At 41.6% G+C, this 25,987-nt stretch overlaps 2 protein-coding genes across 2 annotated transcripts; one reads left to right on the top strand and one right to left on the bottom strand.

The window, feature by feature from the left end:
• Positions 1–4,677: 4,677 nt before the first annotated feature.
• LOC310930237 (methionine aminopeptidase 2-like) lies at positions 4,678–11,344 on the top strand (the record flags this gene model as incomplete). Its single annotated transcript, XM_083893156.1, has 11 exons — positions 4,678–4,861; positions 6,257–6,373; positions 6,603–6,665; positions 7,640–7,742; positions 7,947–8,108; positions 8,292–8,473; positions 8,632–8,726; positions 9,030–9,126; positions 9,390–9,493; positions 10,873–10,988; positions 11,092–11,344. The coding sequence occupies exons 1-11, from the start codon at positions 4,693–4,695 to the stop codon at positions 11,342–11,344; spliced, it is 1,461 nt and encodes a 486-aa protein (XP_083749282.1). The 5' UTR covers positions 4,678–4,692.
• A 1,909-nt stretch (positions 11,345–13,253) lies between these two features.
• On the bottom strand, positions 13,254–25,987 carry ntn4 (netrin 4; the record flags this gene model as incomplete). The annotated part of the gene is made up of 10 exons (XM_083893728.1): positions 13,254–13,710; positions 14,036–14,209; positions 16,255–16,323; positions 16,474–16,589; positions 18,196–18,385; positions 19,100–19,288; positions 19,506–19,632; positions 20,940–21,212; positions 24,299–24,846; positions 25,927–25,987. The coding sequence occupies 10 exons, from the start codon at positions 25,985–25,987 to the stop codon at positions 13,568–13,570; spliced, it is 1,890 nt and encodes a 629-aa protein (XP_083749854.1). The 3' UTR covers positions 13,254–13,567.

The raw sequence follows: 25,987 nt of genomic DNA, 5'->3' as shown, positions 1-25,987 counted from the left end.
CTTTTACGCAACTTAAGTCATATATCAGTCATGTGGTCATTTATAGTTTAATGTTTCACAACAGATGTGTGGTCAGTGATGATGATGGCTGTTCCTTTTAATCAGGAGAGCAGTGACGTCTGTTTAATTTATGGACTTTTTTTTTCTTTTTTTTAAAGATGACTTAATGGAACAGGAAGAAAAAAAACTCGCCTTCCAGCAAAATAAATCTCTTGTAATTCAGTGACATCCCAGTCCCTTATATACTGTATACACTGTCACTGTTTGGAGTGTGCAGCACCTTACTGAAGCCCCTGACCCCTCAACACTGTAGCCTCCTCTGCTTCAGAGAAGCACCACTGCTGCCCCCCAGTGGCAGCCGTGAGAACATGCACTGAGCAGAGCCTGCAGCAGGTTGACTGAGCAGGATCATCCCTGGGCCAGAATCCTGCTGCTGTTGCTGCTGCTGCAGCTGCAGGATGTTCTCATATCCTCACTTAGACATAACCCTCCTGAGATCTCATGCCTCACCAGGCAAAATTAATTAATCAAAAAAACATGCTGGAATTTGAGTTTCCAAAATGTGAAACTGATTCTATGATGTGTCTCACTGGCATCTTCCTTCTGCCAGTGTAATGCTGCATTGTCCTTGTAAAAGTGTCTCCCTGTATCAAGCAAATTATGCACGTGTGCACACATGCATTGCTGAATAGACTGAATATTAACTATATTAATGCAACAAATAAGTGCAGCGCAGCAGATATGCTGTTGATCACTGGATATACAATACATGCTGCATATACTGGATAGCTTATATTAATAAATGCATAATGCAAAGGTAGAGATTTCTGCATTTAAAAGCTTCCAGTGTGTCACATTTAGGAGGGTTTATTGGCAGAAAAAAACAAGTGTACAACCATTTTGAAATGAAAATCAATTGGTTTTCGTAGCCTCGGGATAATACTTTGAGACAAGGAGCTTGCTTTATGGAGGCTACATCTTGCAGTGACAAGTACAGCAGCTGGTAAAATAGATGTGTTTCACATTTTGGAGCAGAGATTGTTGATGCAAATGCAGAGGAAATGCTCCATCAACACAAACCTGGTGTGTAAATGTAAAAAATGATATTTTTCTGGAATGAGCACTAAAGTTGACTTTAGGACTTGAAATTTTATTAGGTTATGGCAAGGTTCAGGCATCGCCTAGTTATGGTTAAAGTTAGGGAAAATGCTTTGTTTAGATTGTCAATGGAATGGAAGTCAATGAAGTGTGAAGTCAACAGCTGTGCAAACCTGTGTGTGCAGGCGTGTGCGTGTGCGTGTGTGTTTGCATCCGTTACATTTTGGGACCTTTTCTGGGATCTCACACACCACCAGTATGTGTTTGACTTTGTGTGCATTGGTCCATTACAGTGGTATCATACCCCAGATCCTGCAGTGTGATACTGCATTGCCTCCACCAGCAGATCAGCTCACTGTGGGCACACTGAGGAGGATGGAGGGGGGGTGAGTGATGCTGGTTGCTGGACATGGACATCGGCGTACTGCGACTCTGGACTCTCTAGGATAATAACTCACCTGGCAGGTTTGGAGTGAGTTTAGTTGTCATTAACACCCTTAAAATCGCAGCAGATGTAATTTTCGACACAATAAATTGTGTTTGAGTTTTAAATGATAAAAACGATCCCATTTGTGTGACACAGAATTTGACAAAGACGAGGTTAAAAGAGTAACATGGCACATTATTATTGCTCACATAATGCAGCATACATCTGTTTAAAGCTCTGCAGAGCTCCAGCACTGAAGCTGATCATTAAACAGCACCTCTGTTCATCACTGTTAAAAAACTAATCACTAGCTTCTGTTTAAGAGTGCATTGATTATGTGATTAATGTAACACCGAGTGCAACCCTTAGGTTGGAATGGAATAAGATCATTTAGGTCCAACTGTAATCAGTGAACTCATTATGGGTTAATGTGTCTATTCCAGGATTAATATAAGATCAGTGGTTCATAAACCACACTAACAAACACTACATCTATCATTTGTAATGCTGCTTATGATACTTCTTATTGCTATTAAATCCACTCTGAGAGCTGGAGTGATTTTTGGTCTTATGTGCTGGTGTGAAGTGTGCACCTTGGCAGCCTGATGGAGCAGTCAGCAAGTCTCTTTACTTGTGCTGACAGGTGTCTCTGCAGTCCATTTAAAAAAAAAAAAAAAACGTATTATTATTATCAAGGTAAAGAAATGTGGCACGAAAAGTGATGTCAAAAGCATAAAATGGCACTGCAACAGTTGCTGCTCCCAAAGAAATAGTTACTCAAACAACAACATAAAGTGTCATCCACTTGTACTTAGACTCTGAGCAGGTGATCATCAAAGACTGTGAGGGTTCAGGGTTTAAGGGTTGAGGAGGGACACCGGGATTTGGCCCCATATGCTGTACTTGTCTCCTGGGCCTGGTCAGTCCTCAGTGGGGCATCAGGCATCTGCTGCGCACAAGGACACTTGATACCTAGAGGAGAGGAAGAGGTCACTGAGAACTGCACACAAACACAGTGTGTGACACGACTGACCCTGAACAAGATCCCCATAGAACTATTCAATATTGTTGAGAACGTAAGACGAAGTGATACTGGAAGTTTTTGCTTGACTGAAAAACTCAAAAAAATCCCTGACCCTGATGTTGTTTTTATAGAATTATGTATCCCTAACCCTAACTCATGCATTTTCATTAAAGGTGCCATATGTAAGAATGTGGCCAAAAATGGTTACTACATTCAAATTCAAAACACAGAGGTCTTTTAGGTATGTTTTCTGACATAACTGGCAACCCGTGGTTGCTCGGCAGCTGAGACTCTACTGACTGCAATGATTGGTAGACGGCGGTAGGTGGCGCCACATGCCAAAACATGATTTCAAAACATAAACATGATTTGCAGTCTGCAACAGATATTTTTTAATGCAAATATTTTGTCTGTACTGTTGTTGTTGGTAAGTTCAGTTTGTTATATGAACATTATTTCTGTGTCTCTGTGACATATTAGGAGGATTTTATGGCCAGTAGCTTTAGATTTATTACATAATGCACCTTTAAATATTGAAAGAATAAAACTTGTTTAGAGTAAATGGATGAATGAACATAGCAGATTAGTTAGGGGAGCATGACTAAATTAAATGTAAAGATGTGTATTTACAATGATTCAACTTTGTACAGTGTGGTTATAGAATGAGTTACAGTAACATGTTGAATGCAGCAATTGTGACTGGTGTAATAACACAGTGTATCTAATATACTTATATATATAAATATATACAAAACCTGTTGTATAAGTAGTTTAACACGTTCACTGCAGGCAGTCAGGTCACCAACTGGGAAACGTGACAACATCTCATATATTCCAGAAGAAAAGAGCTGGTAAGTGCAGATGGCTGCAAGTGAATCAGTCATCCACAGTGTTTCATGCTCTCTGCTGAAGTCTCATCAGCTCAAAAGCCCAAAATGTCCTCCCTCCCTTCTTCATCAGGCATTTGGCATTATCCTCTATAATAAGTGACTCAATGAAGAAATCAGCAGAGAAGTCTACAGGTGAATTACTACAATTTGCAAATGTACAGGACTTGACTTGACTAGACTGATGGGACTATCTTGCAGGTATTTGGCGAGAAGGAATATAAGGATCATAGTTTTAACCAGTAAATATTTATGCATGTAATAAGGTCATCAAAGGCATTCACAGATATTTGGAAGGGCAAACATCAGGAATTAAATTAGTATTTCATTTCACACAGGTCTTCAGGGACATCCTTTACAGCACAGCATCACTTTCAATCACCAACATGGATATTTTTCTATACAGCAGTGAATATCATGTCCTCTAAAAACACCCTTTGGCACATAGTCGTGTATAGGGACAGCTGGGAACATCATAATGGCAACCTTTTCGATTGGAAGGGCACCCACATGAAATAAAGTTGCAAGAGCATCTTTTAGGGCACTACATCACCTTTCTTCACTAGAACTGCACTCCTTTAGAAACAATAAATCTTTAAAAAATATCTATTTTGCTTTAGAGGCCACAAATAAATGAATGGCAGCCAGTGGGGCACTTCCTCATGTTCCTCAAGAGGGTACTTGAGTGCACAGCAATTTTGTCCATTAGGTTCACCAGGGGGGTGATTGCTCGCCCTGGCCCCCCAACCTGTGCACACCACTGAGGGTCAATTATTAAATGCATAAAAAATGAATTACACATTTGAACTGCTGTTAGGGGACCAACAATGTCATGAGGGTATTTTATTTGGACATGAATCATGATTCTCTGCACAAAACTCTGTGCCAATGAATCACCCCCAGTTGTTCAATCCAGGAAAACATAAAGTTATTATCAAACCTGGACATTTTGGAAGTGCGATGCGCACAGAGCAGGTAACCTGAAGCTGCAGTGGCTGATCATGCATCAGGACACAGTGGTCCCACCTGTAATCACATCTGCTGATTTATTTTTTCCCCCTCCACCAGGAAACAGAAAGTTTTAGTTCCTTTTGTTCAGACACCAGAGGATCATCTTCACTCTCTCTCTCTCTCTTTATCCAGGTCAAGTGGTTGCACACAGACGCTCCACGAGCAGCTCATGACTGCTGACGTTTCAGCTCCGACCACTGGAGGCTGCCAGCAGCTTATGCGTCACTTCATCTCAGCAGCTGACGATGGCGGAGCTACAGCGAGAAGTGGAGCCTCAACTTCTTAATGGGGACGAACGAGTGAACGAGGAAAACGAGGAGAAAGAGGACGCGGACGCGGACGCGGACGCGGACGCGCCGGAGTCGGTGAAGAAGAGGAGGAGAAAGAAGAAGAGGAATAAGACCAGTGCGCCAGGTAAGAAACAGCACACTGTGGTTATTATAGAGGGTCGTTCAGGGAAATAGCGCAGAAATGTTTTTTTTTTGTCACACGATGGAGAGCATCATGTATGCGGGACAGACTTTGTCAAGTTGTCAGAGGGGTTTTCTTTTTTTTGTGCAGCTCCTCCAACTCTGACAGCTGCTGCTGCTGCTGCTGAGAGCGCTCATCTGGAAACGGGACACTCTCTGAAAGTGTCATTAAACATGACTGATGGAGATGATCCATTTGAAGATATAATATAACTCCAAATTAAGCGTGTTTAATCTTAAAAACACTTATGAAGCGTGGAAATATACAGTAGTATGTGTAGCTTTAGTGCAGTAAGCTGTTGAGCCCAAACAATGGGAGATGTGGGGAAAAATCAGTAGTTGAACATGTCCTACAAGTTAAGTGTGGTGTCATAATGCTGCAGGTTCACACACACGCACACACGCACACACACACACACACACATTCTTGTACTTACTGCATACTGAGGACTGGGTCGCTGACAAAGTGAGGACCAGCATTTCCACTTTATAAATCAACACAATTACAAATATCCACTTCATGAATGACATCTACAAAGAACTACTGGTTGCAGTACCATAAAATGTCTGCAGGTGGAGCCCCAGAGCAAAAAGGGCTCGAAAACTTTTTCGATTATTATTATTTTTAAAATTTTTGGTCCAAAATTTGAAAAAAAAAAATTTGTCCAAAATTTGAAAAAAAAAAATTTGTCCAAAATTTGAAAAAAAAATGTTTGTCCAAAATTTGAAAAAAAAAATTTGGTCCAAAATTTGAAAAAAAAAATTTGGTCCAAAATTTGAAAAAAAAAATTTGGTCCAAAATTTGAAAAAAAAAATTTGGTCCAAAATTAAAAAAAAAAAAAATTGGTCCAAAATTTGACAAAAAAGTCGTACTATACTAGGTCCAAAATTGGAATTTTTTTTTGACAAATAATTTGTCAGTTGAGTATAGCATGTTATAGCAACCTAAGGAAGTGACTTCAATGAAAACAAAGTGAGGACCGGCCAAAATGTCCTCACTCCGTAAAAATTACCTCACTTTGTTGGTTAAAAACCCTCACTGGTCCTCAGTATGCCGCAAGTACAAGAACACACACACACACACACACACACACACACACACACACACACACACACACACACACACACGTGTCCTTGAGCACATTGACCCTCATGGTACATAAAGAATTTATGCGCAGAAGCTGCCACGTTGAGATGGTGTTGGATGCACTTTCTTGAAATGAACCTCAAATCATTTACTTAATTGTGTGTGTGTGTGTGTGTGTGTGTGTGTGTGTGTGTGTGTGTGTGTGTGTGTGTGTGTGTGTGTGTGTGTGCACCACAGTGTGTGACATTGCAGCAGCGATGAACGAGGCTGAGGGCAGAGGGGAAGCTGTATGTGTTGTTGGTGAGGAGGCAAAACAGTTGGAGCTGCGACCACTGGAGGACAGAGAGAGGGAGGAGGATGGAGAAGAAGGTAAACTGTTCATCTTTACTCTCATCATCATCATCATCATCATCATCATCATCCTGACCTGCAGCAGTGGTTGTGCTGCTGCAACACAAAGTGCTCAGTGAAACGCTCAGCTGATCATTTCTGCATGTGCAGTAGAGCTCTCTCTCTGGGAAAGTTGCCCAGCAAGCTGCTCGTCGATATTTCTCACTTTGCCGTCAAACTGTAATGTAACTGATGGTGCTTTCAACAGACGGGGACGAGGTAGAGAACTCGGCTGGGAAAAAGAAGAAGAAGAAGAAAAAGAAGAAAGGATGTAAGTCTCTTTTTTCCTTTTCCTTTTTTTTACTGCAGAAAAACAGCCTCTCTACAGAGTTAACAACAGATACATCTGACTGTAGAATCAACTTTAATCAATATTTGTAATAATTTACCAAACTGATTTAGAAAGAGCTGTAAGATTTAATATTACTTATTTATTGTAAAATGAGTACAGTGACATGTTTAATGGTCTGTACCAGATTATACATTTGAACTGGTTTGCATTTGCAGTCTTTTGACAGGTCAGAACAACACAAAGACAGGACAGAGTAGAGCAACGTACACCATAGATGCATGTCAGAATATACAATTGTGTAAAAGTGTCAAAAATCAGTGAGTGCAGAGCTGAGTCGCTTGTTACAGACATTCTAAGTGGTTTAAAAGTGCTTTAAAAAAGATAATTAAAGCAACCAAGCTCTTATTTATTCCAGTGTCAACAAGGAAGCAGGTTAGCTCTGCTGTCATTTTACACTGTGGTTGCTGGTTTGTTTTTTTATTATACCTGGCCTTACCTACATTTATGCTTTACGTTTTTATGTTTTTAGGGCAATTTATATTCTGTGAATATAAGTCCTTTGCCGTCTCTGTCTTGCTGTGTATTGTTCTGCTGCTGCTGTAGCACAAAGACAAAACTTCCCCCAGTGGGACAATAAAGTACGTTTGACTTGATTTGACCTGGTTAGTGATGGTGTCATGCAGCACTGACAGGGACAGTAGCTGTAGGACAAAATTTGAACATTCAAACATTAAGTAAGAGCAACAGAATTAATACAATGAAAATGTGCATCATAGTTATCATTATAACTGTTTGTTTAATACATTTATCTGATTTTCTTTAACTGCACAGTGTCTAACTTCATTAGATCTGTATGTCATTATTCTTCAGCTAAATTAGAAAAGCACACTAAGGATAACTTGTGTTTTCTTGTCTCTCTCTTCTGCTTCTCCTTCTCTCGATCTGGGCCACAGTGAAGGGACAGACTGACCCTCCCTCGGTCCCTATTTATGAGCTCTATCCCAGTGGGGACTTTCCAAAGGGAGAGGAGTGTGAATACCCCAAATCAAAAGACGGGTGTGTGACCTCCACATCGTCCCTCACACACAGAAGTAGTCACCCACTGTGTGAAATGGCTAATATTTATTCAGCCATCTTTGGTTTGCACTTAAATTGAACAGAATAGAGATAATATTTGACTCTTTAACCTACGCAGGTTTCTACAAGAGTGTGTCATATCCTCATGGTAAATATTTGTATCACCTGTCTTCCTCTCACCAGGCGCAGTGCAGCATGGCGGACCACCAGCGAAGAGAAGCGGGCGATGGACCGGGCCAACGAGGAGATGTGGAGTGATTTCAGGCAAGCGGCCGAGGCTCACAGACAAGTGCGCGCCTACGTCAGGAGCTGGATCAAACCAGGCATGACCATGATTGACATCTGGTGAGACCTGCACTGGAATATTGTCCACAGCAAACTGAAAGGAATTAATGGACTGATGTTGATTTTATTTCAGCACCAGGATCTGCTTCTCCGTGTTTTTTTTGTTTTTTTTTAAACTGAAAACTGTCTCATATATTCCCTGTAATTAAACGTCCCTTGGTGCTGCTCTCTGTTTTTTGGCAGCGAGAAGCTCGAGGACTGCTCCAGGAGGCTCATCAAAGAAAATGGGCTGAAAGCCGGCTTGGCCTTCCCCACCGGGTGCTCCATCAACCACTGCGCTGCCCACTACACTCCGAACGCAGGAGACCCCACGGTGCTGCGCTATGATGACGTCTGCAAAATTGACTTTGGAACGCACATCAACGGTTAGAGAATTCATGAGTGCTTTTACTGTAATGCTGGGCCATTTCACACTTGGGATTGATTATGACATTGGTAAAAAAAAATAATGTGACTGGAACTGTTCTCATAAGTTAATTAACTTTTTTAGATGATACAATTATGACAATGATCTATGTTTCAGGTCGAATAATAGACTGTGCCTTCACCGTCACTTTCAATCCAAAGTTTGACCGGCTGTTGGAGGCTGTGAGAGACGCTACAAACACCGGCATCAGGGTAACAACTGCTCTGCTCTCCCTGTGAAGCACAAAGCCTGTTCACAGTCTACATACTGGGCCATGTGGATTAAAGGAAAATAGAGAGGAACGGAAGATGTTTTCATTCAGAGTTCAGGATTGATTCACACATCTTGTACCCAGAATTTAAACACCATCATCTAGTTTATGAAAAATATACTGTGTACCTGTCAACTAACTTTGTAAGATAGATGATACTGTAGGTCCTCAGTAGGACTTTTAGGGTGTAACAAATAATTCAAATAATCCTGTCATTTACACCTTAATACCTTTCTGTCAAAAGTGTGCAGGAATCGATGTGCGCCTGTGTGATATCGGTGAGACGATTCAGGAGGTGATGGAGTCGTATGAAGTGGAGATAGATGGGAAAACATATCAAGGTACCAGGATGCTTTTCTCCATCTTCATGAGTGCTGCTTCCTGTTTGTATTACACCTGTGTTTGTGGTTTGTGGTGAGGAACAAAAATGATATGGAGTGAAGACATTTTGGCTGGTCCTCAGATCTTTAAGGAGCTTTTTCAGGGTTAGAGTAAGGGTTAGGCATCTAGTTGTGATGGTTAAGGTTAGGTTAAGGGGCTAAGGGAATGCATTATGTCTTTGATCATGTGTGTGTGTGTGTGTGTGTGTGTGTTCTCTTGACAGTGAAGCCAGTCAGGAATCTCAATGGCCACTCTATTGGACAGTACAGGATACACTCAGGAAAGACAGTCCCCATTGTTAAAGGTGGAGAGGCCACGAGGATGGAGGTGTGTGCAGCAATTAACACTGAACACGGTGTAATGTTTTCACATTCTGCAGTCTTTTTCACTCAAGTGCTTAAAATCAAACTTTTTCCCAGATGTTTGACCTTTCCTTTAAATCAATGAACCCCTTTAATAGTTTAATGGCAACTAGACGTGGTTGGCAAGAGTTATGATGGAGTGTGGAGGTGTCCACAATTCTAGTCACCCTCATCACTACTATAATTACAGCGTTAATGCAATTACCAGACGTGTCGAATAGCAACTCATGTTAAAAATACATTAACAGGAGAAAAGAAAGAAACGTGGCTCTCACTCACTCACTTCCACACCTGCATCACACCTGCACAGCTGCAGTGACTGCATTTAGACAGAAGTGAGAATTGGCAAGTTGCTGTGTCGAGCTCGGGGTGGGGGGTGTGATGGGGGTCCTCGTGTTGCTGCTGATGTGGCAGCTTTGTATATTGTATTTTTAGCTGAGGTGTTTCGGTGTAACGGGGGACATTATCCGTCGCTGTGATCACACGGGAGCGGCAGCTGGGCGTGTGCCGCTGGGCTGCCTGCACTCTGACTGATTATCGAGCAGTGACAGAGGCCGTCACGGTGTTATCAGCTAATACCACAGGGACTCAAACAACCGCCACACTCCGAGAGAAAGAGAGAGGAAACAAAACACTTATGAAACCCAGCCAGGCCATTTACAGAGAGGACACTGCTGTCCTCGAGAGACTACACGTTCATCTGTCAACCTTGATAACTTTAGGTTTCTGATAACTGCACTCTTCAAGTAGTTTTGTCCTTTAAAGGTACAATATGTAGTATTTATGGGTTTATATAACCCAAAATCCACTTTTTTATACATATTATGTGCTCCTGCATTGTCTAGTCGCTGTATAATAGTTTTTGTTTCATTTTCGTAGTGTTTCAAAAAGTCACGTTAAATAACATGACCGCGGACCGCGGTTGCATAGCCACTGTTAGCAGCAAGACGCCATTTTTCTACCAGAGCCTGTAAGGACAAACGCGAGAGAACAAAACAAGCGTCTCTTTACTTGTAGCAGAAGTCCCGCCTCCTCTCTCTCCGCTTCGTCTGCTACGGCCGTGGTAGCTCGCCCTCTCCCTCGCCTCACGAACCTCCATCTGCTGACACGGAGAAAGACGACGAGGACGACATTTGACCAGCTGCGGATACCGTAGCGCTCAGGGAAGGGAGGGGGTGAGCAGAGCAGCAGGTCTTCGTTGTAAATTTCAGCCTCTCCTCTAGATGGCACTATAAACTACTTATTTCCCCTTTAAACGACGTTACACCCATTCTGGCCCGCATGTAGGGAAATGCTCTTATAAACTCTAAATTACTCTGTCTTCTTTTGTCCACCATCTTTCAGGAAGGTGAAACTTATGCCATTGAGACATTTGGCAGCACAGGAAGAGGCGCCGTCTACGATGACATGGAGTGTTCACATTACATGAAAAACTTCAATGTCGGACACGTGCCCATAAGGTTGTTGTTTTGTGCATGTCATTAGACTAGTGTGGATTCAGTCTACTCTACAGTTTTTTATAATGTGTCTCACTCTTGGCTCTGTGCCGTCTCTGTGCCGCAGACTTCCAAGGGCTAAACATCTGCTAAATGTCATCAATGAGAACTTTGGCACCTTGGCTTTCTGCCGTCGCTGGCTGGACCGCCTGGGCGAGAGCAAGTACCTGATGGCACTGAAGAATCTATGCGACCTCGGCATCATAGACCCGTACCCACCGCTCTGCGACATCAAGGGCAGCTACACCGCCCAGTACGAACACACCATTCTTCTCAGGCCCACCTGCAAGGAAGTCGTGAGCCGGGGAGATGACTACTAAGCATGCAGCAGAAACCCCTAAGGCGAACCAGGAAGAGCATGGCAGCTCAATGACAACAAACCTCTTCAGTCTGATAGTGATTATGCAATATTTCTCTGACCTTAATTTTCACTGCAAGAATCCCTTCAGGTCATTGATGGCCAAAGACTTGTGTCATGGCAGTAGCTTAGCAGTTATTTTCCACAAGTTAAAGCCAGTAGTCCCAGGGCATAGCTTTAAAAACAAACAAACAAAAAAAAAACGTGTGTGTGTCATTTCATAATGAGCTGCTTTCAAAGTGCGCACAAAATACATATGCAAACGAATTTTGCAAAAAATCGTTTTTGGATAACATACATGTCTGTGCTTCATTACAATTTCTATATTTATTTGCTGGATGTTAATTTAAGGGCAGTTTTTATAAGAAATAAATTGTTATAAATCTTGCATCGACTTCTGTGCATTAACTTTTCTGAGTCCTGCAAACTATACTTACATGAGCTTATATTCTTTTTTTGTTCAAACACATTTTTAGATGCTGGTTGAACTGTATATTCATTATGTTAGAATGAAAGCTATTTATTATGTTTGTCCTGCTTTCCAAACATTGAATATGAGGACCCACTTTCAAAGACACATTCACAATATAATTCATGACAAGAGCAAATTTTGTGCATTCTACAATGTTCCTGACTTCTTTTTCTCTGTCGTTTCTGTATCACCTAATATCATTTTTGAATAGATGAACTAGAAATGTTCAATAGATATGTCTAATAAATGAATCACGACTTCACTTGCATGTTGCACGTTATTTAACATGAACACATGCATTACATTTAAGGTAAAAAGCTGGAAAAGAAATCTTGTGAGTTTTTTAGATAATACTCTAAAAGGTTTTAAAAAATACTGTAACTTAAATGAAATATTGACACTGGTTACAGCTGGCTGCACCAAATAAACTGGCATTTGAAGACCAGAAATTGAACTGTGTAAAAGTGCATTTCTCTGGTTTAACCAACGGATGGCAGTACTATGACATAGGTCAAAAACACGAGTCAATCACTGAAGGTGCTGCAGGCGATTCATAACCTCATACTTCAGCATAACGTGACCATGTAATGATATAGACTACAGTTTATGCAGTTTAGATGGAAAAAATAACATATAGGCCAGACTGAAATAGCATTACAAATGTGACATTGACAGCACGAGTACACTCATGTACCTTAAATCACCACTTTGCCCTTTATGAGGAAAATTTGCTGCCCAATTTCTTCTTATTTTGGTAAAGTATTTGGGACAAGGACGTTGGTAGTAATGGTTTATAACTCAGGAATGCATCCCATCTCCTCACACAGTTTGGAATTCTCCGTGGAGACAGACGACCGCGACTATTCTTAACTGTGTCTGGCTCAAAAAACATTCTGTATTGGATACACTGTGATGACAATCAGTGCCCAGGCTTTTAATACGTATTTATTTCAGGACGGCAAGAGTCACAGGCCAAGAAGAGAAACATGTGGTGGAATGCACACACTCTCTCTCTCTCTCTCTCACACACAGACGCACACAGAGAGTGAGATTAGAAGTGTCTTGAAGTGTCCCTCTCATGTGATCCCACCTCATATAGAAGCAGGTCTTTTGAGGACAAGAGAAAATCCTGACAATGATCCACTCTTGTAACTCAATCAGCCGTCAGGGCAAACTCAACCCCACGTTCATCATCATCATCATCATCATCATTATCCGTTTGCATGTATTAGGTTTAAGAGACGGTGGCAACTCTTCTTGTCAGACAACAAGTGGGTGAGAGTGCCAGAGAAACACAGAGCCGCTCAGATTAAGCCACCAGAGTCCTTTAATGTTTTTCTTTTCCCATCATCATCATCATCATCATCTCTCGTCCTCACCCAGGAACTGTGTGGACCTGCACTGTCCCCACACCCACTGTCAGGGACACTCAGCATAATGTGCACATCCATACACACACATATACTGTACATACACATTCATTCATGATTTATCACCAGTTTGTGTGAAAGGACAAGGATGATTCACTATCATCAGCTGTGACAACATCTTCACCCAGTAAATGAGTGGACCCAGTAAAATGTTCCGTTTGTTGGACAGTACCCGTTTTTGTTGCTTTCACTTTTGTGTCCAAGCCAAATATAGTTCCTCAGCATTTCCCTTGTTTTGCCCGTTAAATCGGAGTCGAGTGTGCGTCTTGGGGCGATGGTTGACCTACCACCGGCCACACTCTTTCCCGAGGATGTGGATGATTTTGCGTCCCAGGCTCGATTTCCAGGGTTTAACAAAGCTCTGGGTGTTGACCATCAGTCGGCCACTCTTCCAGTCTTCATGACCGGCAACGACATACTCAGATCCTAGAGAGGAAACAGTGTCAATACGCTTAAAATTTGTTCTTAAAATATTCTAAATCCAAATTATTTCCTGCAAAAAATGTCACCCGAATCCATTCTTTACTTATCGTTTACTCTTAACGTTATGTTGCTGCTCTGCCTTAGATTAATGTTGCTATGGCGACGTGTTGGATGTCAAATAGTTTCATAACAGTGAGACAGACGGCTTAAATGTTAAGCCTTAAATGTCTCAACTTTAAGTGAGTGATACTCAAACATCACCACCCTCTGTGAGGATCTTTCCAGCACAAGGGCTCGTTAAACTCGTCTTAGTTTGACGTCAGCTGACCTGGGTTGAGGATGGGACACGTGCAGCCTCGGGTTGTCCAGGACTCCGGGTAAAGGGTGTAACCCTCCGTCTGGATCTTCATCAGAGGGTTCTGGTACAAGACCTTCTTGACTTTAACCTCCACCTCTGCATGGGAGCCTTTATCATGAGCTGACATCACCTTCACCACCAGCACTGCCAAGAAAATGTCAAGAAATCACGCACTCCAACTAGAAATAACAGAATCTACACACACACACATGTATCAGTCTGGACGGAGGAGAAAAGGTGAGACATGAGTCACTCCAGGATTTGTGTGTCTCAATCACAGTTTCATCACAAATACCAGCTTCAAGTAGTTCATATAAAGCAATGTCTGTAAAGATTAAGTGATTCAGGTCTGTGCGATTAATTAAAGGCTGCAGTTGTGTAATAATCCACAGTCATTGTGTGTGTTTTTACTTACAGGTGAGATTGTTTGTCATTTATTTGCAGTTCCAGTTACTTTCCTTTTAAGACTTTTTTAAAAGGTCCTGTTTATCGGCGTGTGACTGTTTAAACAGCGTAAATGACAGAATATATGCAGGAATCCTGAAGTAAATTTCTATACCTTTTTAAGTCTTTTTCCAAGACCTCCTCAAAAATATTTTAAGACCTTATCGCCACTTCAAGCTCTCATCAGTAACACATATATTTAACTCACAAAACAGTTTTAGTTTGCAATTTATAGTGCACAACCATACAAAGGAACTCATAAGGAACAAATTTCGAAAGAATAAATAAAACCAAAGGCAAGGCTTATTAAAATAAACAACAAGTAACACTTTGACTGAAGTATTCACGATTTTGGAGTTTATTTCGTGTAATTTCGGATACCATTTCGCAGCCGGAGGAGAGCATTTGCTCTCGCAAGATGTGCAACATCGTTGTTTTAAACAAATGCGGAGAGGAAAATAAATACATTCATGCATACTTACTTGCAGTCATACTCACTTAATACCTCATAAAATTGCAATTGAGACTTTTTAAAGGGGAAATAAGTAGTTTATAGTGCCATCTAGAGGAGAGGCTGAAATTTACAACAAAGACCTGCTGCTCTGCTCACCCCCTCCCTTCCCTGAGCGCTACGGTGTCCGCAGCTGGTCAAATGTCGTCCTTGTTGTCTTTCTCCGTGTCAGCAGATGAGGTTCGTGAGGTGAGGGAGAGGGCGAGCTACCGCGGCCGTAGCAGACGAAGCGGAGAGAGAGGAGGCGGGACTTCCGCTACAAGTAAAGAGACGCTTGTTTTGTTCTCTCGCGTTTGTCCTTACAGGCTCCGGTAGAAACATGGCGTCTTGCTGCTAACAGTGTCTATGCAACCGCGGTCCGCGGTCATGTTATTTTACATGACTTTTTGAAACACTACGAAAATGAAACAAAAACTATTATACAGCGACTAGACAATGCAGGAGCACATAATATGTATAAAAAAGTGGATTTTGGGTTATATAAACCCTTAAATACTACACATTGTACCTTTAAGGGCCTTAATTTTCCCGAAATTCATTTATCAACCTTTAATACTTTTTAATACCCCTGATCTACTGTTAAAGGGTTGAAAATAAAAGAAATGTTAGGGTTGTTGCTGGGGCTCTGACAACTGAGCGATTGCTAAAGTAACAGCATCCTTGCTGCTAATGTGATGAATTTCCTCATTTGTTACCAACACAAGCCTGATGATGATTAACTTCTCAAACTTTAAAACTTGCCCACTGCAGACCTCTTTCATAGCACATTCCTAAGGTTAAAGGGGAGTCCTCTTATAATAAGTAAAATTCCTTCACTATCCATTGGGGAACTACAAAAACTGTTTGTTTAACATCAGGGAAGAGGAAGACTGCTAAAATAAGCACAGATATAAACAATACTTGTTTCAAGATTAGCCAGAAAATCTTGTGTTTAACTGTTATTTGAGGAAGGAAATGCCTTCAGGATGTTTGTGAGACGTCAGGGATGCGTGTTGTGTTTCTGTGGGCAACATCAAGTGTAAACTGAAATTCTATCATTTGGAAAACAAGGGCGCCTTCAGGGAATCACTGCACCAAATATAAAGGGGGAACAACCAGAGGCATTTTATGACTTCATTAATATAAACAGTCGGTGGGTTTAAAGCTGCAACAGACTTTCTTATGATGATGAGTGGCCCCATAATACATGACTGATTTACACAATAATCAATTCACTGTGTCAAACACCACTTACCATAGTCGTAGTGTGCAGCGCAGAAGAGTTTCGGGCGGCCGAGTGTTGCCTCTGCACATTCACAGCTCTCTGGAAAAATGTAACAAAGATTTGTGTAAGTCATGTCCTCCTCCTCTTATTGCTCGCAAGAACAAAAAAACGACTGCATTTCTATATATTTATGTGCGCTGGTGAGCGAGTGTGCAGAGAGTACTACGTGTGATTTGACCTGTGACTCACCGGAGTGGTGCAGTGCAGAGAAAAGCTCCTCTACCTTTAACTGTGCTGTCTCGCTGTAATTGCTGCCGCCGTGTCTCGTGCGGTCAGAGACTGTAGAGGAGAGGTCCACGTCTGAGCTGTGGTGCAGAGGTAAAAAAAAAAAAAAAAACAGTCAGGTCCAGTAGGAGTGTATGAGGTTCTTTTGTATGAACGGTGTGATATACACAGTACACAGTACACAGCGCGCTGGAGGAAGGAGATTGGACTTCTGGTTGCAAAACAATCTCCATTTGGATGGTACAAGCTGTCAATCACAGGGTCATGTTTATCATCTATTTTCAGAAAAGTGGTAACATCATTTACAAAATTGATGCGCTACTGATGAAACGATTGATTGAGACCATTAAAGGTCACATAGAGTGGTCCTGTTGCACATATATGTTAGTTATGGAGGTCTACTTACATATATTTTAACTTGTTTTTATGGTCAAAAACCTCCTAGTTGCTGTGAACTAGCCGATAGAAATCCTCTTTTCTGACAGTGTTTTTCCGCTGCGAGATTTCAGAGTGAACTTTCACCCCCAGAAGACAGAGTCTTGTGATTGGCCAGTACTATCCAGCACATCCGTTCTCAGAAGCGCAGCGCCCCCCTCTGGAACGGCGGATGCACTGCTCCTCATTATCAAAACATTGTTTTAACAGTGTTTAAAAATAGCTTCGTCACGACTCCCCGCCGCAGTCCCTTTTATGACTTTGACCCGGAGTCAGACCCAGAGTCAGAAGACACTGTTGCTCCTGAAACACCTCCATAACGGACGTACTTCTTCTTCTGCGGTTCAATGTAGTAACCGGATGTGCCCGGACTACCGCCCGGAGCAGGACGATCGGTTGTTCAGGAGAACCGCTGCTTACGTAACTATTACGGGATTTTCAGTGATCTCGTTGAGCCCCGAGATTACAATAAAACACAACGTTCTCAGCAATGGCTGAACTGTTTGTTTTCGAACCGTCAGGCTTCATAAACAAGGTAATGACGCAGATACACACCAAAAAAACAGCGATAATAGGAACTTCCGGTCTAGTTCCGCTTTAAAGTAGACATATTATACCCTATTTCTACAAGAGAACAATTTAGCAATGAGTGCGGAAGTCAACATTGTGTGTTTTATCTCCTGTGGAAGACCACAAAAACACGAGTGAGTCATCTTTGTTCACACTTTGACTACTCATAGGGCCTCCAGAGTCCCAAATATAAGTATTAAAATGATTAATAGGTTGATTTTGCATGATATGTCTTCTTTAACTCATCGGTAAGAATGTTTCCTGACTTTATAAATCAAGTTAAAATGTCCACGTCCACTCATCAAAGTTCTTTCTGCAAACAGCAGGGTCGCTCCATGGTGTCTAACTGTGCCTGGGCTTCTATGTTCAAACCAGAGGTGGTTACACCACAAGCTGCTATGGATCTTCTGGTCTAGACAGCGACATTTAAAACATTTCACAACATTTTTAAAACATAATAAAACACACAAAAGGATGAAGTGCATAAATAGATGAAGGATATAGTGGGAGAAATGCTTCATAGCCTGGTTTTAAAAGCACAAAAAGAACAAATGGAAAAGAAAAGCCCAATGTTAAAAGGCATAAAAAGGAGAGACAAAGTCATAATGCTTGTCTGAATAAAAAGGTGTACATAATCAGTTTGATATGTGGTAAAACACATGTCAAAGTCTTGGCTCTAACCCTGATATGCAGTCCCCGGTAAAGGGGTCACAGTCGCCTGCACAGTCACACGGTCGGCAGCCATATTCACGCAGTCCCCAGAATCCCATCATGCAGCTGTCACAGCGGGGTCCTCCGACGCCAGGCTTACAGGTGCACTGCCCGCTGGTGGGGTTACAGAGGGCGGAGCCGACAGTGTGGCAGGAACAGGCTGCAGAGGACAAGAGGGACAACGTGTTAACATCTATATCTAAGATATTCCTCCTTTTCTGGCACAAAACCGACAAACACCACAGCAAAACATGACGCACAAGGAAAAACACAAAACGTGTGTGCACAGCGAACGTGAAAGTTAAACGTACTTCATCACCCTCTCATAATAAATCACATGCTGGGCACAAGTGCTCACTGTGATTTAAGCAGCTGCTGCAGTAAAAAACAAACAGCACATCACTCTCAGTCCAAACTATCAGAGCCACTGCTCTGTGCTTCTTATTGTCACACACGTTTGCCTCATTTGTTTCCAAATAGCATGTTTGTCCTTATAAAAAATGTTATAACACACACACAGGGGGGCAATTATGGGAAGTATGCTGACATGGACCGTGAGAAATCCCTCCAATGTTTACAATGAAATTCCAAAACAGTTAAATCTCTGTCACTCCTGCCAAGGAGGATCATCACGAGATCTCATCACTGACAACACAGTTAGATGGAGGAGGGCTTACCCACGTGAAAGACAAGGCAATCTGTTTTAATCTGGAGTGTCAAAGGAAAAACAAGATCTCATTATTGCCCTCCATCGATCAAAGCCTGCTCCTTGTAATTGGAATTCTCAGCTGGTGTAATCAAGGCGGATTTATGGACTGAGGAAGAGCAAAGCGTGACAGTGTGCTGTGAGGGGATAACAACAGGGTCTTCTTACGTTTGCAGGAGTCAGACGCCGTTTTTGGACGACCGGGGTCTCTAAAGAAACCCTTCCTGCAGCTCTGGCAGCGACGGCCCTCTGTGTTGTGGCGACAGCTGTCGCACGCGCCGCCGCTGCGTCGGCCTGTCGCCAGCCACAATCCTCGACTGAAGTGGCAGCGCTCGGCGTGACCGTTGCACTTGCACTCTGTGTTTGGATGAACAGTCACAGGAGAGTGAGAGACAGACTGACAAACTTAATCACACAATGTGACGTTAAAAAAGCCACTGCTCTGTTATTGTATATATACATATTAAAAAAAAAAGGCTATACAAGTGACTTGTGACACTAAATTCATTTTTGAGATAAGTCGACACGCTGCGTGTCCTGCTCTGGGTTTGACTCTCTTGTCCTCATCACTCACTCTGGCACTCGTGTGGCGTTCCGGTGAGGCCGTTGGCAGCCTGCCACGGCCGGTCATTGTAGAGAGGCGCGCAGCGCTCACAGTGGTCACCGGCAGTGTTGTGTCTGCAGACACACTTACCGTGGACCTGCAAGGTAAGCACAACACAGAGAGAGAGAGTTAGAAAGAGAGGAAAAACATCACAGAGTTACGTTTTTTTTACTGTGTCTGAATTAGGGTTGCAAAGGGGGCGGAAAATTTGGGGAAATATTCCATATTGGAAGTTTTAGATGGGAATAATGGGAATTTAGGGTAAAGTAATCGAAATGTATCATATCCAAGCATAAACATAAGTCATAAGAAAAACTCCCATGCAAAATGATACTATTAAAAAACATGATATTTCTATCACTTGCAAAAAGAATGAGAAAAAGAAGTTCAAGCGTTACCTCCCAACGAGCAAAGACCTGCGAACTGCGAAGGAATGGATCTGCGACCACGACCCATTTCTGACTAAACCAGGTGAATCGAGCTTGTCAGTGCGAGTCACAGATAATGTATTTTGAACCATATTGTATTGTGCTTCAACTTTCTGGGACAGTTTTTATAGTTTTATATGTCAGCTGTTTTAACCCTGAGCAGGTAGGATGTTACACACCTGCTTGTTAAGCTCATACATTTTTGTAACTTAGTGAGCTTTCTCACTTCTATACTGTTTGTCCAACGATGGTACAGAGCAGCTGGGAACTTGGATTTACCTATAGGATCAATACAGCTCTATCTATCTATCTATCTATCTATCTATCTATCTATCTATCTATCTATCTATCTATCTATCTATCTATCTAGGTCAAAACACCTACTGAAATTCAACCTCAGCATCAGAATGAGAAATAAGACCATCTCTGAACATACAACATGTCAAACCTTAAAGATGGGCTACAGAAGGTGGCCTGCAAACACAATAAATTGGCCAATGAGTACAGATATTAAGTGCAAGCCTATTTAGTAAAGTGCCACACGGATAATGACTGCATTTACACGCCGTGCAGCTTAAAGTTCCCCGTGTGTAACTTGTTGACTCCTCCTCCTCACGGTGCGTTAGAATTACACTGGTGCTTCTGTCCTCCACTTACAGTGAAGACAATGACATGACAGAGACTGCTGGGGTTGTTGAAGCATTACGGCTAAATACCATAATTGAGGGTTTTCGCATCGCTAAATTCCTGTAATGGTAGGTAAAAACCCACGGCCTCGTATTCCAGTCCAACCCTCAGGTTCAGCAGCACATACCTGAGCGCAGATGAGTAACAGGGAGGGAACGCTGGGAACATTAAAAAAAAAAATACCCAAAACTTATCCGCCCCAAATTCACCACAAGGCAGACAAACTGAGGCCATCAGCAAGATAACATAAGGTCTGTGGGTTTTCACATATTCACACACAGACTCTCACCACGTTCCTCGTCTTCTGTTGCTTCGGTTGCTGGTAACCCTCGGCTGCTACACAGTGGTCAGCGTGTCCATTACACAGACAGCTGCCTTTGACGATAAAGTCATAAATGGCATAATGATCCGAGGGAAGAGCAGGAATGTGATGTTTGATCTGGCACGGACAAGGCTGACGCTGAAGCAGGCGGACTCTCAGGTTGGTGATCATGAGCTGGTCTCGTGCAGCGAGTCCATACGGATCCACTGACTGCCAGGGGGGCAAGGCTCGATAGATCACCTGGAACATGAAGGACGGGACATGAAACACACAAAAACATCAAATCTAACGATTACAAATGAAAACATCTAAGCAATAATCCAACAAATACGGTGAATTATCAGTTTCTTCTTTTTCATGATGCGTCTTCAGTATAAAACACAGACACGTTTGGTCATATTTTACAATTTCAGATCTACTCTGCCTTTAAAAAGTGGACACAATTAAATCATTTTAATTATATTATTGTGCAAATATATAATTAATAATATAATAATAATGAGAAACATTATTTGTATAGCACCGTTCATGCAAGGATTACGGCTTCACAATGAAAGAGATACAACAATAAAACACAACACAGGGTGGAATGAAAAGGAAAAGTCTAAAGTCAAAAAGGTAAAAAAAAACTTTTTTAACTTTGAAATAAAACAAAATATGCAAATAAAACAGTAAAATACAATGCAGGGTGGAATAAAATAGGAGAAGGCTAGAGTCAGGAGGTTAAAAATCTGTTTTAATCGGCTTCCCTGATATCTAAGGGTATTGTGTTCTAAGGTTTAGGGGCGTATTTCCGCGTATTTCCACTATTGTGGGGAACCTCCAATAAACCAGCAGTGCAATCGCAGTAAATGAAAAAAACATTACATTTTCAACTTTTGACTCCCGATTTAATTTGATTTAACTGCATCACATGCATTGAATTCACCAATTATTGTTTCCATCAAGAACCCACACATAATCTTTACTGAAAGATGATTTTTCTTTTTTTTTTAACTGCACAGTTTACAGTCCCTGTAACACACAAACACCTACATTGTCAGTTTGCACAGTATAAATGAATGGGAGTCTTTATACTGTATCATAATGGATATACAGGTTTTCATATAAATGGCACAATCTGGTTAAGAACACGTCAACAACACAAGGATTTACAGTGAACTCGCTTGACAAAAAAGTCATTCTTGCATGAACAAACTGTGTGTATATTTCAGCTGAGTACGGCAAGCGTAAACTGAGCATTGTGTCTGTTTCTATTTCATAATTATAATGAGTGGGGGCTTACACGATAAACTGATCAACTCTGGAGAAACACATACCTGCTGCAAATGCACTGCAATTACAAGATCAGTCAGACGCATGTTTTCACTCTGACAATCACTCACAACCTCCCAACGTGGTCTGATCTCTACCCAGTGGAGAGAAAACGACTATGTCAAGCAATACTATTAGACCTGACCGAGGGAGCGTTTGTGTGTATACACTGACAGCACAGGGGGCGGGCGGGGCTAGAGCCATTTCTCCCCTTCAAAACAACCAGATTTTTGCAGCAGAATCTACTTTTCTCGATGTGCTTCAGTGCGTTTTCAGTCGTACTCCAACCTCACTTTACCGGCATAACGAATTCCGTGGCCTCCATCCGTCTTGTTGTAAAATGAATCACGTTCTGTCTTTCTGTGTGCACTGCAGTGTGGGAATGTTGCCAAGTGACACGAGATCCAAGCACGACTACATAGGGAGAGTCGTGTGGAGCTGATGGACTTCACCAGCGTTGTGTGAACTCATTTTTACAACGGTTACAATGAATGTAACTTTATATTTAAAGGTGCCATATGTAAGAATGTGGCCAAAAACCGAGGTCTTTTAGGTTTCGTTTTCTGACGTAACTGGCAACCCGTGTTTGCTCGACTGACTGCAATGATTGGTACAGCGGTAGGTGGCACCACATTCCAAGACATGATTTCAAAACATAAACATGATTTGCAGTCTGCAAAATATATGTCACAGAGGCTCTGTGAGTCTCTGTGACATATTAAGAGGATTTTATGGCCAGTTTCGTTAGGTTTATTACATAATGCACCTTTAAATTAATATAACCTCAGTGTCAGTGGGCTCATTTTTAATGAAATACATAATTGTGGGACACATTTGCTTTTTACCATTGTTCTGTTGAAAGTGTTTGAACATACTGTCTGACAGCCTGATGTACAAACTGCACGGAAACCGACCGGAAAAGCCTCCAGAAAGTCATCATAACAGCAGGGAAAAATAAGTGGACTCCCCCTGCCTGCTCTGGAGGAAATCTTCAAGACAGTCCTTCTATCACCTGTTCTCTCTCTTGGCGTCCAGGAGAAGATGCAGGGATCTAAACGCTCGCACCTCCAGGCCGCAGAACAGTTTTTATCCTAAAATCATCGCTGAACTCAACAGGAACTATTACTTTTCTACGTGTTTATTGTACGAGTTGAGGGTGTATGATGGTCTGTGCTTTTACTGCTGCTTTTATTACAGTTTTCACTGCTTTCTCAGGGTAGTGCACCATAATCTCATTGCATTTTCTCATGTGAAATGACAATAAACTATTCTTCTTCTTCTTCTTCTTCCAAATACCACCATTTTATTAAAACAAAAACATTCTAATTGGGTAATATAATAATTTTGCCATGAATTGAATTAACAAGGCTTCATTTTTATTTTATTTTTTTTAGCATTTTTATGTCCTCAAATGTACAAAACAGAAACAGTCCTGGTGGACAGCCCAAAATAAATCATGTCTACGCCCCGTTATGTTCTTCATGTCTCTTCCAGTATGAGAAAATAATAATCTAACCCTACTAGATCAGTCGTCAACTATTTTGATAATCAATGAAACGGTTTGGAGTGTTTTTTTAAAGAATTAAAACAATTTTTCAGATTTACAGCTTCTTAAATGTGCATATTTTCTTAGTTTCTTTCCACCATATAACAAAGAAATCATTAAATCATCAAGACATTTGAGAACATCATCATTTCCAGGTTCGAAAAACACACTGATCAACATTTTTTTCTGGCATTTTATGGACCAAACTACTAAATTGTTGATTGTGAAATAATCATTGATTGCAGCCGTAATCCTTTCACTTAGTAAAATGATGTGTCATAGTAACCTCTATTATAAGGAGTTTATGTTTTGGAGCATTTGTTTGGCAATTTGAGAGCAGTGTAACTGATGAAAGGATGAATTTGGATGAAATAATCTGCGGATGTAGTGCTTTCTATACATATTAGCCATTTTATATTATTGTTAGTAAGTACATGATATAAATAGACCACCCTCATATACTCACCTCTCCTCTGGTACAAGGAAAAGCTCCAGAATACTTGGAGGTGCAGGTTGCCCCCTTCTCCCCGGCCTGTGACGCCTCAGCCAGGCCAAACACCTGCTCACAGTCCCTGGCGTAGAACCTGAGGGTCCTCCACGTGTGCCCATGATCCTGCGACCGCTCCAGCACCATGGCAGCAGGGCGCGGGGAGCGGAATACCAAGATGAGGTGGGTGAAGAGGAATTCAGTCTCCAGGTCCAACTGGAGCGTCTCCTCCTTCACGCCCTCTGCAGACTGCCACCAGGTGTCCGGGTATCGGAAAGAGGAATCGCTCATGGAAGAAGGAGGGTGAGCCTGACCGGGGACGGCAGAGCTGCACTTGCTGCATTTCACTGCCGAGCAGGTGCCTCTGCTGCGGGGGGCGGTCGTCTGTCTGTGGAAGCAGAACAGCTCTGAGGAGTTAGAGCCACACGTGGACTGGGTGCTCAGGACTCTGCCCTGGGACAGGTTGCCCATGCGGGGGTTGCAGGCTCGGCCAGAGCAGCTGCTCTGCACTTTACCTCCAGGTGTTTCTGTTAATAAAATACAAAATAAAATGGTGGTTTGTTGTTCCCTGCAGTACAGTGTTACAGGTTATCTTATATGGGCAGAGCAGCACTTTCAGCAAGTTCAGTTACATTTGAACAATATGTGAAGTATAAATATGAAACAAGAGAAGGTATCAAGGGTATAAATAAAAAAAAAATATGAGGCAGTAAATATAAAGTTGTCACAATCCCTGGACTGTGCTGAATTATTCAGATTGGACAGTTTGGTTGTCTGTTATTTAGATGTCGAGGGGGCTTTTCTTGGTCTTCACAGTGGCTATGACTGTAATAATCGCAATTAGATATTTATGTCAAATTGTTTAGCCCTACGACCCATCTCAGTTATTTTGAGATTTATTTATGATGCTATTTTTACATTTTAAAACCTGTTCATCTTTTTACTTGTGCATCTCATTATCCTGTTTTATTGTGTAGTTTATTCCATATGGGGTAAATTTTGACACATGGGTTTGTCTTGCATTCCTAATGATTGTGATTCACCCTGTTAAGTGATATCCACCTGCGTCTTGTTGGGTCACTGTATTTAGGGTCTGTTGTGTTTTTAAAAAAAAAATGTTATGTTTGTATGTTTTTTTATGCCTTTGTTTTTGCATTTAGATATTCTTCTTTCAACTTCCCTGCATCCTTTGTATGTACGTTTGGACATTGAATTAAAGTCATTATTGCAGGATAAGAGAAAAGTAGAGGTATTATTAAGGGAAGAGTGGTGTTATTTTTTTTGTAACTTTATAATATTCCACACATTTATTACTTTAAATGAGAAAATTGGAGAATTGAGGGAGTGATTTTTGCTTATGAATAATAATGTTGCATGTTAAATGGCAAAGTAAATTGTCTTCTTCAGTGTCTCTAATCTGTGAGGTTTGAGATTATAAACTGATGTGAGATGATTAATCTGTCCAGAACTTTCCAAGATGGTGTCATTACTGTGTTTGCAGAAGTAAATCAGAGCAATAATAGAGCTTCTCCTTCACTGCCTGTCTTGAAATAAGTCCACTGAGTCCATCACATCTTCATATATTAAAAAAAAAGTCTCAAACTCACCGGTGAAGAAAGGAGAAGTTGCGCACACCGGGAAAACAATGAGTAAAGTCCACAGCGTCAT

This window comes from Microchirus variegatus (assembly GCF_963457635.1).
Source record: "Microchirus variegatus genome assembly, chromosome: 8".
Lineage (NCBI taxonomy): Eukaryota > Metazoa > Chordata > Actinopteri > Pleuronectiformes > Soleidae > Microchirus > Microchirus variegatus.
Note: the sequence above shows the minus strand (reverse complement) of the source record. Positions and strands in the feature narration are given on the sequence as shown.